Genomic DNA, 17295 nt, shown 5'->3' with positions numbered 1-17295 from the left:
TGCCAAGCAAGTTTCAGCTGGCAGCACCCTTGGGAGGAAAGCTGGCATTATTCACAAGAAATTGGCATATGGTCATAAGACAAATGGATCCTGGACGTTATAAACAGAGGCTACAGATTTCATTTTCACACTCTTCCAAAAATGAGAGGCATGCCAAACCTGCCACACAATCAAAGGGCAGAGGCACAACTACAAATTTCAAAGCTCATAGACATGAAAGCTATTCAAGAGGTACCTACTCACGAACAAGGTCAAAGTTTTTATTCCAGGCTATTTCTGGTACCAAGGAAAGGAACTGACTGGAGACCCATTTTGGACTTATCCATCCTAAACACATTCTTACTCGTACCAAAATTCAAGATGCTCACATTACAGCAGCTTCTTCCCATGCTGGGCAAGGGGTTTTGGCTGGTAACATTGGATCTCAAGCAGGCATACCTGCATGTCCCAATCAGACAAAGCTGCAGAAGATACCTCAGATTTCTTGCAGGTTCAATCCACTATCAATTCTCTGCATTGCCCTTTGGCTTATCTACTGCGCCCAGAGTATTCACGAAATGCCTGGCATCAGTAATTGCCCACTGCAGACTTCAAGGGATACAAATTTACCCTTATTTGGACGACTGCCTGATCCAAGCGGACAGCAAGCGCATACTTCTGGAACATCTGGCTTATGCAACACGGTTACCGAATGCTCTGGGATACACAATCAACAAAGAGAAATCCAGGCTAACACCAGCTCAGAAAACAACTTTCCTGGGTGACAACTTGGACACAAACACCCAGATGGCCTATCTTACGCCAGAAAAGCAGAGGCAACTAACTCAGTACTTCAAAACACTAGCAAATTGCACCAGGCTTACTGCAAGGAAAATCCTGCAGGCTCTGGGCTTCATGGCATCTTGCATTCTCTTAATCCCATGTGCAAAGTTGCATATGAGGAAACTTCAATGGTACCTAAAAAATCTATGGTCTCAACACAGCCACAGTTTGGAAACAATAATACCAATAATTCCATGTTTGCAAAAGGAATTTCTATGGTGGGCTCAAGCATGTCAAACAAACACAGGTCTCTTATTCTGCAAGCCGCAAGCAAATCAAGTCATCACAACAGATGCCTCAGATTACGCATGGGGGCGCACATGACAGACAGGTGCATTCAGGGCAAATGGTCCCAAAAGGAAAAGCACCTTCACATCAATCAAAAAGAAATGCTAGCAGTAATAAATGCAATTACAGCTTTCAAGGACCTCCTGCATCCAGGACAACTATTGATAAGAACAGACAACACCACAGTTATGTGGTACATAAACAAACAAGGAGGAACACATTCATACCCCCTGTGCAGACTAGCCATGACACTTTGGAACTTGGCTCTGGAATGGCAAATCGAACTTCAAGCACAGTACTTGCCAGGTTTGGAAAACACGCTGGCAGACAATCTAAGCAGAAATATGACAGATCCACACGAATGGAAATTGCATCCTCAAGTGTTTACAAAGATAATACAAGCGTGGGGGAGGCCAGACATAGATCTCTTCGCCTCCCACAGGAATCATCAATTGGAAAAGTTTTGTTCAAGGACCTTTCATCCAAAGGCCTGGAGAGTGGACGCCCTTTCATTCAGTTGGACAGCATGGACAGTTTACGGTTTCCCACCTCTGCCTCTTCTGCCCAAGGTACTCTTGAAAGCAAGAACAGAGAGACCAAAGATGATACTGATTGCTCCAGACTGGCCAAGACAACACTGGTACCCACTCCTGAGGAGCCTAACACATACTCCTCCCTGGTCCCTACCCCTAATACCTCTTCTGCTGACTCAGCACAACTATAAAACTCTTCACAGTCAGCTGAAAACACTCAATCTCGCTGCATGGAAAATTCCTTAACACCTCAACAGACCTTACTCCCCAAAGAGGTACAGGATGTCATTTTGGAGGCCAGAAGGCCAATCTACTAGAAAGGCTTACTCAGCAAAATGGAAACGGATTTGCTCTTGGAATGAGAAAAAAGGCCAGGACCCTACAAAACTAAATTTGCCTCAGGTATTACAGTATCTAGCTGAGCTGCTGAACAGTGGACTTTCATTTTCCTCCATAAAAATCCATGCCTCAGCCATTTCTGCAGAATTCAACACAGACCCACCCTTATTCTCTCACCCACTCTTAAGACAGTTCCTCAGAGGGGCTAAGAATATAAGACCACCAAGGAAACAACCAGTGCCAGCCTGGGATCTTAATTATATTCTAGAAAAATTAACATTGTCTCCCTTTGAACCAGCTGCCTCAACAGATTTGCAACATTTGTCCTGGAAAACAGCCTTCCTTCTGGCCATTACCTCAGCTCGTAGGGTTTCAAAACTACAAGCCCTCATGGCTGTGCAGCCCTTTCTCATCTTCCATCAGGACAGGGTTTCCCTTAGAACCAACCCATCATTTATGTCTAAAGTGGTATCCAGGGTAGCTTTAAATCAAGCCATACACTTGCCTACCTTTTACCCCAATCCTCAAAACAAAGGGGAAAGGCTGCTACACTCTTTAGACATCCATAGACAGCTACGTTATTATTTGGACAGAACAAAGCCTTTTAGGAAATCAGAACAACTTTTTGTGTCCTATGCTGTAGGAGCTCAAGGGAAGCCAGTGACCGAACAGACAATTTCAAAATGGATAGGCCACTGCATACGGTTTTGTTACTCCTATCATGGAAAATCTGTCCCTACAGGCATCAGATCACACTCCACCAGGGCCACAGCTACCTCTACAGCCTTCCTCAGAGGAGTTCCTACCAAAGATATTTTGGAGGCAGCCACTTGGAGTTCTGTACATACCTTCACAAGACACTACCACCTGCCTTTATATTCCAAAACTAGAGCAGGCTTTGCTACTGCTGTGTTGCAGGGCATTCTGGCTCATCCCAGTTTTACCTAGTGCCTACCACCCTGTGCATAGCTTTGGGATTCTACCCATATGTTATTACTGCAGCTGTATGCACGATGAACATAGTACAGTTTTGTACCTACCATAAATGTAGATGTTCGAGTGCTAATACAGCTGCAGTACAGATTTCCCTCCTCCTTCCCCTCTTGGTAAAGGCTTAGGACCCAACTCCTCTTCATACAACCTATTTAGGTTATCCTTCTATGGTATATTTGCTTGCAACTACTGTTTATTGATTACATTGCATTGCATGTATATAAATATAATTTATGTATTGCCTTCCTACTGGGGGCACCTGACATCTGGGGCAAGAAAGACTGAAGAAAATGGCGTCAGCTGTGTCTTATATACTCCTGCCTCACTGACGTCAGGAAAAGAAGCGACAACAACCGACGCCGGACCTAGACTTTGGAATTCGGCCGACCGAGGGACCGCCTGACGGCAGAGAACCCATATGTTATTACTGCAGCTGTATTAGCACTCGAACATCTACATTTATGGTAGGTACAAAACTGTACTTTTGCTCACACCAATAGAGTTTTCGTGTATTCCATACAGTAGTGTGTTGTGAAGTCCCCCACATGGGGGATTGCAGGGGCCATAAGCCCTGCAAAAAAAATGGTACTGCAAATTTAGTGGGGTGAACCTCGAATGTACAACCTCAACTGTTTAACATATGGTTGTTTACTTGTGGGGAGGGGGCATTTTTTTCTCCCTACATTACATAACAGAACTTGCAATTTTTAAATCATTTTAATCTGAGATCCCATCTCAGTTTAGTGTTATGTACAGGATTACATTTGGTAAATCATAGCAACAGCTTTCCAAGAAAGATGAAATACTAGAAGACGATCAACTGTATCCACACCTCACTAATAACTAATCCAGACAGATGAGATCATCCACACCGGATTATAGGCTGGAATGTTGACATAATGACATTCTGGACTGAACGTGCCTACAGAGACCACACAGATGAATATTTTTTTATTCAGGTTTTTGCATCATATGACTAGTACTGGTCTGTTTAAATGTGCTGTCGTTAAGCAGAATTAGTCTGATGAAATCTATAAAAAGAATTGAAAGGAAAGTGCTTACTCACTTATTACTTTGGGTAATTCATTTTGGGTTCTTATGGAGTTTTGCGTGTTCCTCCAGTCTGGTTATTCAGGCCTTTGTTATTGTTGGTTATACTAAAGACACAAATCAACAACTAGGCTATAATTTCTCAGGGTCCCGTACAGTGCCCTTATCTGACATCTAGGTCCAGCTAAGATTTTCTTGGAGCACAAATTGTAGATGTACCCCAAGAGGCTGCATCATTTGCAGACCTCTGAGACTGTACAACTTGGGCAAGGAGGAAGGTCACCAGTACCTATTACAGACAGACTGCAGAGCACACACTTTATAAAATTAGTAAGCACAGGTTCAGCAGTTATGACTTGTGTATCCTAATAAAGGATCTGGACTCAGGTGGATATGTACCTGACCACTGTTGCTAAGAATCAGATTTTCCTTTCTATTCCCCAGGGTAGCACATTAAGTGCCAATTACTTTCATAATTTCAGGAGTTTCCATGTTTACAAACGCAAAGCATTATGAATTAGCACCACTTCACAGAGGTAGTTTAGTTTTATTTCCTTTTCAGTTCAGCCAAAGGTAGTCCAATTTCCTTTTATAAATCAGAAATATTAGCAGTTAGTACATGAAAGATGGTAAATCACCTAGTGCTTAAAATTTGAAAAGAGCTGTCTCTTCTCACCATTTTATGTAGGTTTTAAACAAACAGTGAAGACTTCATTCTCATGTTTTTCTGAGAATTTATAGTCAAGATCAAATGACTCCAAACCTTTTTGGCATCATACAGAGTATTAAAATTATAATCCACCCCATTAATATGTGCAGAGGATTAAGGCCATCAGGTGCTAATGAACTTCATCCTGTAGTCTTTTGTTCAATTCACTCTGCTTCTGTTTGCTTGTTGTGTGACTAAGCAAGCCATTTAACCAGATCAGTTTGCTCTTGAGAGGAGGCTTCTGCCTAGTGGGTTTACACAGGTAACAAATGATAAACAAAACAAAAGTAAAGGTCCAAGTCCTTGTAGTACACTACTTCAGGCAAGCTGAAAAAAAGTGAGTTAAATTTCAATTTCTACTCCACTAATTTTCAGTTTTGGTATGTGCTATTAAATTGCTGTTGCACTAGTTTTTCTTGATTTAGAGGTGACATATCAAATGTTTCCATGCACCTGATTTTTTTGTTTTAATTTATTTTAGATTGACAAGAAGATTGTGAGAACAGAAATTGGCGTTTTATTGAGACTTTCTCATCCAAATATTGTAAGTAATCTGCATTGTGTCAGTTAAACCACCTGAGCTTGTATACCCAAGAGTAACATTTGACTTCACTATAAACTTCTGTATAGCTTAGTCTGCATTGCTACCTATTAACTTAGGAGATGGATATAGTAGGACAGCTAGGAAAAATATCCTAGTGAGTATGCTTGAGTTGTTGGAAAATTTCATAGTGACCATTCCACCCAGTACCTGACATGAATACAGCTCAATGCAATGTAAAAATGTATTAGAAAAGAACTGCATACATTTGTATATGATGGCTTACATCTCGTAATTAATGAAGAAAGCACAGATAGTGTAGAGCTAACCCTAATACTGCATTGTATAGATACTTTGAGTCTTTCATTCTAGTGATTTTTTGTAAAAATAGTTTAGATGTTCCAGGATTTGACAGTAATGTCTTAGAATTCCTCCTCATCAAAGCAGATGTGCTAAAGTCGTAGCAAGATGTTTTGTTAGCAAGCATAACAGTAACTGGTAGTTTAGAGATGTACAGAAGTCCGACAAGCTGTATGTCTGGAATTCATCTATGGTATAGTACAATTAGTGAGTCTACAAGTGATAGTGGTCTTTCAGGACTTGGGACTATCTTAAAGCCAGTGACTCTCAACATCTTGTAGCTTGTGTAAGCCGCTGCTCACACTCAAACTGAAAAACAAGTTTGAGCAAGCAGCTGGAGTGGGACTGGGACTGAAGATTATGCAACAGGAATAAAGTTTAGGGAGCAGAGGGGAGTATTAGGATTACTGTGTGAGAAGAAGTCCTAGGGTTAGAGAATGACTGGGGAATTTAGGTTTAGGAAGGAGGCTGGAGTTGTATGTTAATGGAACGATGCCCAAGGTTAGGATCTGGGAGCGAGTTTTAGGGTTAGCGGTAGGGCTAGACAGTTTTATAGGATTGGGTATCAAAAAGGCTAAGTAGTTGCAGGTGATTAGGCTAGTGGCAGTTTTGAGCCCTTGCTATTTTGAGTAAGAGGCAGGGAGCATGTCATGAGCTGCTGTAGTAGATCCGCAATATGTGGTGGTCTAGGAGTTAAACACGCTGTACGTACATAATCTGGTATTGACTGGACAATTAGCTTTGAAACCAACAGATCAGAGGTCCAGAACCAAATATCAATGTGTTGCCAACTGTTGAAACGTAACTTCAGCTAAGTGTGTAACTCCAAATTTTGGTAGTGTATTGGAAAGCAGAAAATTGTAGAAACAAGACAGTATGTAAAATGAAGTGCTGTATTGTGAATGAGCCATTGGGGCTAAAAGACTCACAAACAAGACAAAGTTGTATTAAGTAACAGTGCATCATTCTTGTGAATTAATGTTCTTCATTTTTGTTGTATTTATAGATAAAGCTGAAAGAAATATTTGAAACAGGTACAGAAATTGCACTGATACTGGAACTAGTCACTGGAGGAGAGCTATTTGACAGGTATCCATTATTTCATACATAGTTTACATTAGTCTCTCTTTAATCTCATTAACTTACAACAACTTTCAAATGTCAAGTAACTTAAATTTTGAATAGTTATGTGGTTTACGACTGCTTGTGTATGGAATTTTCAAAATCTAAAGGTAACTTGAGAAATGGGAAAATGTTTAATCTTTGCAATGCTTCCATTACCTCCATTTTCTCTTTGCAGCTGTCTACCTGTGATTCATAAAGATAAGTTTGTTTGTTTTTTTAGTACAAATGAGTAATAAAACTGTTTTTGCCAGCTTGTACTATATAATAGTATTTGTAGTATGACAGTACTACAAGACATAAAATATATGGACATCATGAATCCTTTGCCGCATGCAACTAGAGTATAGCACACCAAAATACATATCCAAGTTCTGGTAGGCAAAGCTGAATATAAAATTAGAATTCTGCCATACTAAGTAAAAGACTTACTGATTTTTTTCCTCGGAGATCTACAGGATTGGCCCATTGACTCCACTCCTTCTCATGCTTGGCCAGAGGTTGGGGAGCATACCAATCCAAAGTCTAGTCTACATGCCATTTTTCCCCACCCTCTCAGCAGACTGAGGGACACTATAGCTGCCTTCAGGAGTTATATGCATTTGTGCGCATAATATATATATATATATATATATATATATATATATATATATATATATATATATATTTATATATTTATTTATATTACAAATACACACATACATATACACACACACACAGCCTCCCAGCCAAGCAGCACCCTATTCGCACAAGCATGCTAGATCCTTTTTGCTGTGATACAACAAAGAAGTGCCACCAGTGCAGACAGCCAAGCTGCCCTGCCCTCACATGGGGAGCCTATGTCAGCTGCTTACTCCAATCATCCCCCACCTAGTTGTTCCAGCACCTGTGCTACTAATCAAACACAGGTCATGTGAGGTGCAGCCAGGTCTCTCTCTGCACAATATGGCAGTGAACAAGACAACATGGCCCCTCTCCTGAACCATACAAGTGCAGAAATTCAGTATTAAATTTGTGAAGGCGAGTCCATCCTAGCTCCAGCTGCTTTTGGAGCAGTTTTTCCCTTCCCGCAGTACTGCTGTCCATAACTCATTGCACAGACCATACCCTTACAAATGCATGTGCTACCAGTGGTATCTAAATCCCGTATATAAAAAGACGTACACTTGTCATTTGCATCTGGAGAGCCAGCTGACATTATGTTTAACTCGGCACTTCAGCACAATAATTGGAGCAAGGGGTTTCCTTTTATACCTCATTACTCTGTAGCATTTATTCATATTATACCTGGTGTTGCACGGTCATACATTACATGTTTATAACCCTTGACTTCAGTACTGTGTAGGATTATTCATGGAGTCAAGCTTGTCTCTTTAAATATACAAATGCTGAATACAGTTCATAAGTCAAACTGCAGACGAGTCACAAGTTGAGTCCCAGAGGGATCGGTCCTGGGTCCTCTCCTGTTTTGCATCTACTTCTCAGAAGTCCTGGCCAACATGGAGGGACTTTGGTTGACCATGTTCACAGACAAATTCAAGCTGGGAACCATTATTACCTCCCCAAGTGAAGTAAACATCCTACAGAAAGGCCACACTGAGACCAACGACTGGTGTTGGAACCATGGCCTTAAGCTTAATGCCAAAAAATGCATCGTCATTCCCTTTGGGAAAAACTCAGTTCCCACTAATTACCACATTGATGGCAGCCCACTCAACACTGAAGGCGTTATAAGAGATCTGGGGACACAGGTTGACAGTAGCCTCTCCTTCGACCACCACATTACCAGTGTGGTCAGAATGACCTTCTATGTGGTACATCTCATTACCAAGGGTTTTTCATCCAGGGAGAAAGAGGTCATCATCTCACTCTACTCTTCCCTCATTAGACCAGTTATCGAGTATAATGCTCTATTGGCATGTGCCTCACTAAACACCTGCAACAGCTGTAAAGGCCACAAAACTACCTCACAAAGTGGATTCTAGGCCTTAAACACATGCCCTACATGGACAGACCCAAAAAACTCCAGCTTTTCTCGGTCTCATATCGTCTATTAAGAGGCGATCTGTGCTTGACTTACAAAACCATGTCTGACCCAGCCCTGTTACAAATGTTACACCTAAAGAAATCCCAATCCCTCTGCACCACACGCTCCCGGGACCTCAACCTTATTACCACAATCAACAGAACATTCTGGAGGGACAGGTTCATAACTCAGAGACTGCCCATGCTCTGGAATAGACTTCCCATACATGTCAAGCAGAGTACCTCACTGGCCCTTTTCAAGAGAAATATTGATGAGTAGGTGAGAAATAGAAAGTTCACCCCGGGATCACTCCAGTGGCTCTACTTGATAGAGGCACCAGGAACTAACAGCGGCATGATGCCAGGGCATTTCAATGGGCTAGGCTTGTAAAGGCTCCAGGGCCATTGGCCTAGTACACACCTATGAACCTATAAGGTACTTACCTGAAAAGCAGAAAACAGACTTTACTCCCCATCAGCCCCCACCCCCTTTGTATAACATATAAACCAACCAAAACAGGTTACTTGATTTTCCTTGTTGTCAGGGGATCCTCGAAGGACATTTTTCTCCCAAAAGACCAACTACAGAAATTCAGAAGAGCTACAGTATTGTAATGCAAAACTCTCAGCTAATGCCTTCTGCATATCTACACATGTATTCTTACCATCCAGTCATCAAGTTAAGCGGTCAGTTGTCTCAAGTGTATGTTTAAACTACAGCATTTACCTTTCATTATAAAAGGTAATGACCATCATGGCCCCCACTGATATCAACAGAATGAGCATCACCCCTAGCTGCTAGTTGACAGGATTCAGCCGTCTGTAAATAATCCTGTAGCTACTGCACTGTATACAGAAAAATCACCAGAACACACATTTTCACTCAGAAAAAATGGGGTCACCTCAAACAGGGTAAGTACTGTTGTACAAATTCTTACCACAAAAGCAGATTACTGAATCTACTGCTGTCACTGACAATTGTATCATCTTTCAGTGGTAGTCTATCTAGGGAAGGAGTCCAGTGACCCCCCCCCCATGTTTTTCCAGCACTATATCTCCCCTACCCCAGCTGTGTGGCCAAACCATCAATCACTACCTGCTGAAAAGGAAAAAGGCAGCCTCAGAGAGGCACCAATATCAAACTTAAAGAGCTTAAGCACAAGAAGGAAGTAGCAAATATTCCACACAACAGAAAAAGCATCTCCACCCCCGTTTCAAAATGAATAAAGGGTTTATAAACGCATCATCTGTCAAAAACCTTCTGGCAGTGGTGTGTAGGAAAATTGGATATGAGGGGCTAAAAGGAACAGTGTAGAGAAAATTAATGTATCTTAATTTGATGTAAATAATTTTAAAAAACAGTTACTATTTAAAGAATCTGTTTATATTTTAAAGTTTGGCACTTTATATCCGTATGGGTTAAACGAGGAACTGAATTGCAGAGTATCAGTTTAGTTTCTTAATTATTTTATTGCTTAATTTTCTATTTTTTTTAATTGTATAAGTAGTTAATCATTGATTTCTGCTATTATATAAAGTGTATGTGTTTTTGAGGTTCTTTACAACTTGAAGGCTACGGCCGAGACGTCAGAGGGAAAGAGCTCATCACATTAAAGTTCTTGGATTACTGACTGGTCGTATTTTATTATTTTTCTGTGTTTAGTAGCTGTTGTGTGTAGGAAAATTGTCTGTAAAGACTTCGGATGTCCCCAAAGTCATGCCAGCATGATGTCACAGAGGCTCAGCATTACTTTTCACAACTGGTGACCTAGGTTGAGATGGTGGTTTGGATTGTATAAGTACTAGACTGAGCAGAACACACAACCTGGTTAAGCCAGTTTACCCTTGTTTATGGAGGAAAATGGGATTAACCACAGATTTATAATGCCTCAGGTGAGACTGGGGACTAACCAGTAACTCAGTACAGATTAGGCAGAAGTGTCGTGTCACGAGAAGGAATCATGTATGCATGCCATCACTCCTGGTGGGAGTTGGACCAAGCATGAAGTATCCCCAGTACAATGGGTCCCCTTTTGTGGCCAGCTTCCCTCCTCTTCTTGGTGCAAAAGGGATGAGAAACTATTTGCAACAATAATGTGTAATTCACACTATCATCATGTTACACATCATTGTTCCCAGAGGAGGATTTGGGGCCAAGCATAAGAAAGCACTCTCAGGCCAGTCTTTGTAGTATAGAGGAACAAGAACTTAACCACCACTCAAGTTTGAGTAGAGTCTCAGGCACTGAAGAGCTGGGCAGCCAAGGATGGGAGTAAACTGCCATTGTCAGCACACCTGTTCTGTGGAGAAGGAAGAGTCTGGGGCTCACCAATTGGGAGAGTTCTAGAGGAAGCACTGAATGTAGCCCCCCATGTGCTTTAGGCCTGTCATGCACACATTCCGTTTTGCAAAGGGACAAGCTGAACAAGTCAGCATGCCGAGACGCTTCCTGCAGCAGGTAGCACAATCAGCATACAGACAGCTGCTGTGAGGGGCACCCCAAAGATTTATGGGTGGACGACTCCACATGACAAGCAAGCTGGCCCCCTTGCCACTGTACAGTCACTAGGGTTGACCAGATGGACCAATGAGGCTACACAGGCAAGAATGAATTAGCCATAGGGCTCTCATCTAGTCAGGTGATGCCTGGTACTAGACCTGCAAGATGAATGGGACAGTTAGGTGAATGTAAGAGAGCCCTCAGGCTGGATCCTGTGAAGGTAAAAAAAAAAAAAAAAAATGTTCCCAGCTGCAATATGACAGACCACTTCCCCTTTTGTGGTGTCAGAGGGCTACAGAACCAGCTTTTTCTTTCTTCCTGAAGGAGAACCAGGATGGTCTTGTACACACACACACAAAAACACACACTTTATTGCACCATCACACCATTATATAATCATAAAGAAAATTAAATCAGGCTTACATGTGTACTTACTGCAGATGTGCAACATAACCAGCCAAGTTTTGCATATCCATTTACATCATTTTGCCCAGTAGGTAGAAGCATACCTCTCCTCTCAGATGTCCAGAACTTTATATGATCTCCAGATTTTTACATCATATTTTTTGGTCTGTTCCTCAAACTAGTTTTCTGGCAAATCACCGAGCACTAAAGTTACTAAATAATGACAGACATTTGAGTTGAAAACTATATCCCTCAGAAAATTCATGTTAATAAAAAGACTGCTATTCTTGCAACCAAGTGTTTAAGAGACATATTTAAAATCTGTCTCTGTTTTGGACCCATGTCCCTCCATTATTTTTGGCTTTGTCCAAATTTCTTGCACTAAGAGGCCGAGAAGTACAGGCAGCACCCTTCCCCCAAGCGCACATCATTGCTCAAGCCAGAAGCACGTAACATATGAAGAGAGAAGACATGAACCACTATGGTCTTCTACTGTCATGGAGACCAGTCCCACAACTGTTTTACACTCTGATGATGCCCGATATGTTGCACAGGTGACAGCGCTAAGTGTTTTGTCAACGTAGTAACAAATTTTAGGGTAGTAGGTTGTTTCATTAAGTTTTATCAGGTAATTAATGTTTATGTATTTATTTGTATTTATAGTCTAATGTATCAATTGATGTGTAATGATTGGGTCATTTAAGTATTTGGGGGTGGTGCATTGGGTATAACATGTGATAAAAGATGAATGAATTAAGTGGTTTTACACTCAGATGATGCCCGATATGTTGCACGGGTGAAAGCGCCAAGTGTTTTGTCAACCAGTTTTGTTTCGTATCCAATAAAGCCTTAAAACTTCCCTGGAACTAGTCGGTGGTTGTTTTATCAGTATCCACAACTGTGCTGTCATATGTCATCCCTTTGTACCTCTCATCATTCTCAACACTTGCATAGCATAGCAGAGTATGCATCCAAAAACCTAAGAAGCTTGCTGAAACAAAAGTCTCCATTTACCTTGTAAGATAAGGTTTTAATGCTTGGTGAACATCTGCAATGAGGACCAGGTAGCAGCAATCCAAATCTCCAACATTGGGAACCCCTAAAAAAGGCTACAGAGGCAACCGCTTCCCTGACAGATTGAGCGCCAATGGGCTGTCACAAAATCCAACATCCATAAATCCAGTTTCAGAAATGTTTTTTTTTTTTTTAAAGCAGACTCCCCACCCCGTAACTAGCTAAAGAGGAAGGGAAGGACACAGTGAGATTACCTGAAGCCTTTAGTCCTGAAAATGTAGGCCCACAGTTGTCTTCCAATACCCGTAAAGTGTTATTATCAAGAGATCATTAAGATGAGCATAAAAGGTAAGAAGTTGGGCATTTGAATGATAGCATGTTAGATATGGCCTTAAGCACAAAGGGAGAAAAACAAAATGAGAGAGAGAGAGAGAGAGAGAGAAAGGGAGGGAGGGAGAGATAGCGATCTGATATGGTACAATATTTATGCAAAAGGTGAAAGCCAAACTAAATCAGTAAAAATATGCAGCTCCAAAGATATTTTGGAGAGAAATATAGGCAAAGGCACCGAGATATGGAAAATTTCACAATACAAACAATAAGAAAAAAAAAGAGGAAATCTAGTAGAGAGAATTAGTGAGGTAGAAATTAAACAAATAAACTGAAGTTATGGATTGTCTGTGAACTGAAGGATTTAGTATAAAAATCCAAAAGGAGTAATTTCACAGTAGGATGAAAGAATGAGTCCCCAGATTAAGGAGAAACACGTGGAGTGGAAGGTATCTGAAGACTTGCCACATGGCGATTCTCTAGATCCTACCATAAGAAACCGGTACAAAAGTCCAATTGAAGATGCATAGCAAGGAAAGGAGCAGGAAACAGTAGGAAAATGAGCTCCCATATGAAGGAGCAGCAGATGAAGCAAGGGGCATCTGAAGAGGATATGTCACAGGAGGAGGTTCTGGAGCAAGGGGCATCTGAAGAGGATATGTCACAGGAGGATGTTCTGGAGCAAGGGGCATCTGAAGAGGATATGTCACAGGAGGATGTTCTGGAGCAAGGGGCATCTGAAGAGGATATGTCACAGGAGGATGTTCTGGAGCAAGGGGCATCTGAAGAGGATATGTCACAGGAGGATGTTCTGGAGCAAGGGGCATCTGAAGAGGATATGTCACAGGAGGATGTTCTGGAGCAAGGGGCATCTGAAGAGGATATGTCACAGGAGGATGTTCTGGAGCTCTCTGTAGAATACCCTCAGGAGATGGAAAGCAAAGAAAGTACTCTCAGTCTAGAAGAAAACGATCCAAGGGAAGAGCCACTTGATTTAACAGAAATGGATAGACATTTTAAGATTGAGTAAACAAAGTACAGAAAGTAAACACCCAAAATGTTGGGAGTTTGGTTAAAAAAAAAAAAAAAGATATACATAGTAATTAGGACTATTTTTTAAACATATTTATTAAATTATCATTACTTGAGAAACCGATAAGTCAGTATAAAACAAACCATATATTTTTCCATTTACATACTTTATACATCACATATGTTCTTTTTATAGCCATCGTTAGTCCAACATTACATAAATTGCTCAAATTCTGCCTTCCCTTAAACTTCAGTCTACCCCTTGAGCATTATTCTGCATGTATTTGTCCACAACTTCTTTCTGGTTGATAAAAATATGTTTGACGTGTATATAAAACTTAGAGAGACTAAATATAGTCACTGCTTATAACTTACTATCCATAGACAACCACTTCCTTCCAGTTCTCAGTTTTTATTTCATATTTTCTTAGTTTCTGCCCACATGCAATTAGCTGCCATAACAAAACCCTTTATAACCCACACTCCTAAATACTTAAATCTAATGTCCCCATAAATATTGGTATTGCTGAACCAATTCACATGCAGGTACATACCTTCATTCTATGTTTTTTTTTTGTTTTTTTTTTTTGGATACAAAATTAAGGCTTGAAACTGTCTCAAATGTTCCACAACACTGACATGTCCTTTTCTGGATTTAAATCAGGGTCAAAATAATATCATTCGCTCATAAGGCCAACTTTCTTGATTACCATAGCAATTATATCCATGAATTTCTGAGTCCCACATTTTCTTTGCCAGTGACTCTAAATAGAAAGCAAAGCACAAAAGGGAAAAAGGACACCCTTGCCTGGTTCCTCTGTTCAAACACAGTTTACCTGAGAGGAACCCTCCCACTTTAACTCTTGCCTCTGATCCTTCATATAGCCTTATAATTAACCTTATTATACTATCAGGGAATGCAGATGCTTCTAATGGCCTACTCATAAAACCCCAGCTTATTCTGACAAATTTCTTAAGACCCAACAACAACAGTGGTGGTTTTCTTGCATTCTGCTTCCCTCCAGATCATTGCTCTATTAAATGTTGTAAAATGTTTGCCTCCCCCTCCACAAAACCAAATCTATCAACTTTGGCAACACCTTTGCCATTCTTTTAGCTAGTATAGATGTATCGTGGTTTAAAAACTGAAATGGGTCTATATGAAGCTGGGTATGATGGATCTTTACAGGCCTTCATATTCAGCCACCACAGCTTTCTTCCAAGATGTTGGCGCTTTTCTCCCATCTTTTAAAATACTGTTAAGCAAAACCTTCCAGATCTTAATTCTTTTTTCCCTCCTAGTATCCAAACTTCCACATGAATACCATCTATTCCTGGAGACTTTCCTGCAGATGATTACACATCACCATTTTTCTCATCTTTTTCTGTCCTAACTTAATTGTTGACTCTCATCTACCTCTAACCTTGCATAAGTCTTCCACAAACATTTTCTTTTGAGTGCTTTCTTGACTTCCACTTCTCTGCTTTATACACACGTGTTCATAAAATTTCCAAAAAATCTAATCTGGATCTCTGGTTATTTTTCTTGTTGCAGGCTTCCTAAGTTTGGCAACAACCCTTTTTATTTCTGTTGCCCAAGTCGTTGTGATAAACATTTTTGTGCTCTGGAGTTATTAAAATAATTGCACAACAGCAATCTTTCTATACTCGTGTATATTCCTTATTTCTCTTTAGTAATCTGCAGTTGTGCTTCTGAAGAAATGCTGTGAGATTCCCCTTATTTTACAAATGTTTTGTCAGCCCCTCTAAATAGTTCCTGTTATTTCTTAACCCTATCACTCTTCTATTTCTGCCTTTATCCCATTCAGTAGCTGTAACTTATGAAGAAATTTCTATCTTTCCTAATAACTCTGGAATAATTTCTACTACCCATTCAGTAAATTCCTCTTGTTTTTAAAACAGGTAGGTGGGAAACCATCAGTATCTCATTTTACTTTATTACCCTGCATTTGTATCTTAGTTTTTATTGGTGCATGATCTGAAACCATTATTAGATGTGTCTCAAGGCTTTAATTTAAATGCACATGTTCTTGTGAAAAATAATTTCTATTTGGGTAATAGTATACACATTCTCTTAGAATTCGTACTACTGAACCCCAGACATCAAGTTCTTTTTGATGGGCAGTTCCCAGTTTTCAGTGATCTGCAAATGCCAAATAGGATGTGTCCCAAGACAAAGCCATGGGGATCTCCAACTGGGTATCTTCATACCTTACAGGTGAGGCAGCTGCCAAATGAGCAGTGGAGGTTCTGTCTTTTAGCCAGTTTGCATCCATCTCACAGCATAAGGAGCTCTATTTAAAAATATGTAGTTTACCGTGTTCATATAGAATATTGTGTTGAATGCATTGGCTTGGTCAACATATGCTGTGTGAACAGCACAAACACTGTCAGAAGATTGTATGACCCCGCCTTTGAAGTTATCTAGATTTAATAGACATGATCTCCCTCTGATGAAGCCAAACTTTCAAGTATCTAAGCTACTGAGATTTTTGATCGTAATAAAGAAGATCAGGTCATGCTGTGCATTGTGCCTTTGCAGATGAGGCTGATAAGGCAGATGGGTCTGAATTATCAGGGTTGATGGTAGGGCCACCCATGTCTTGGGGCATCCCCACTATATAGCATGTTATAGTTTGGGAACAAATGTTTGGCTAAACAATTTGAAGAGAGCTTCAGTAAGGGCATGTTTGGCACAGTTTATTAAACATTCCAAAGTACGTTGTCAGATCCCATAGGAGGAAGTATCGCTAGTCTCGGATAACCCTTTCAGAACATGTTCCTTGCTAATAATAAGGGGTTAAGGGATTTGGGATATGTGGAATTTGGATAGATATTTCAGGGGTGAACTTTGCACTAAACTTGTTTGTAGATATATTGGCGATATCTGTTGGGTCATTGTGGTGGGTATCATTTAGGATAAGTTTCTTAGTTTCCTAATGTAGCTAAAGAGGAATATATATAGTTTATCTTAGGTTAGCTTCTGAAGCCAAGGATATGGGCTGCTTTTCAATTCCCAATCGTATTTTTTCAGGTCCCTGGTAATACTTTTTATTTTATCCTTGTTCTGAGGAGTTTTGGATCTGCTGTATAAAAGTGTTTTCCCTCTAAAGTTTGTTGGTGGACAACCATGGTGATTTGTTTGTATTTTCCCGTTAGTGTTTTGCTCTGGATGCATTTGTCTAAAGGGAGAAGAACTCCTTTGTAAAGC

The 17295-nt window shown here is 40.5% G+C and overlaps 1 protein-coding gene across 2 annotated transcripts in view; it reads left to right on the top strand.

The window, feature by feature from the left end:
* LOC122787353 (calcium/calmodulin-dependent protein kinase type IV-like) overlaps window positions 1-17295 on the top strand; it is a 632731-nt gene that overhangs the window by 258156 nt on the left and 357280 nt on the right. For both annotated transcript variants that reach the window (XM_044054009.1, XM_044054010.1), the window contains 2 exons: window positions 5216-5278; window positions 6642-6724. In XM_044054009.1, coding sequence (XP_043909944.1) covers window positions 5216-5278; window positions 6642-6724 — 146 coding nt within the window. The remainder of the gene's footprint in view (window positions 1-5215; window positions 5279-6641; window positions 6725-17295) is intronic.

The sequence above is a fragment of the Protopterus annectens genome, chromosome 13.part0 (genome assembly GCF_019279795.1).
Source record: "Protopterus annectens isolate FY-2018-M chromosome 13.part0, PAN1.0, whole genome shotgun sequence".
Taxonomy (NCBI): Eukaryota; Metazoa; Chordata; order Ceratodontiformes; family Protopteridae; genus Protopterus; species Protopterus annectens.
Note: the sequence above shows the minus strand (reverse complement) of the source record. Positions and strands in the feature narration are given on the sequence as shown.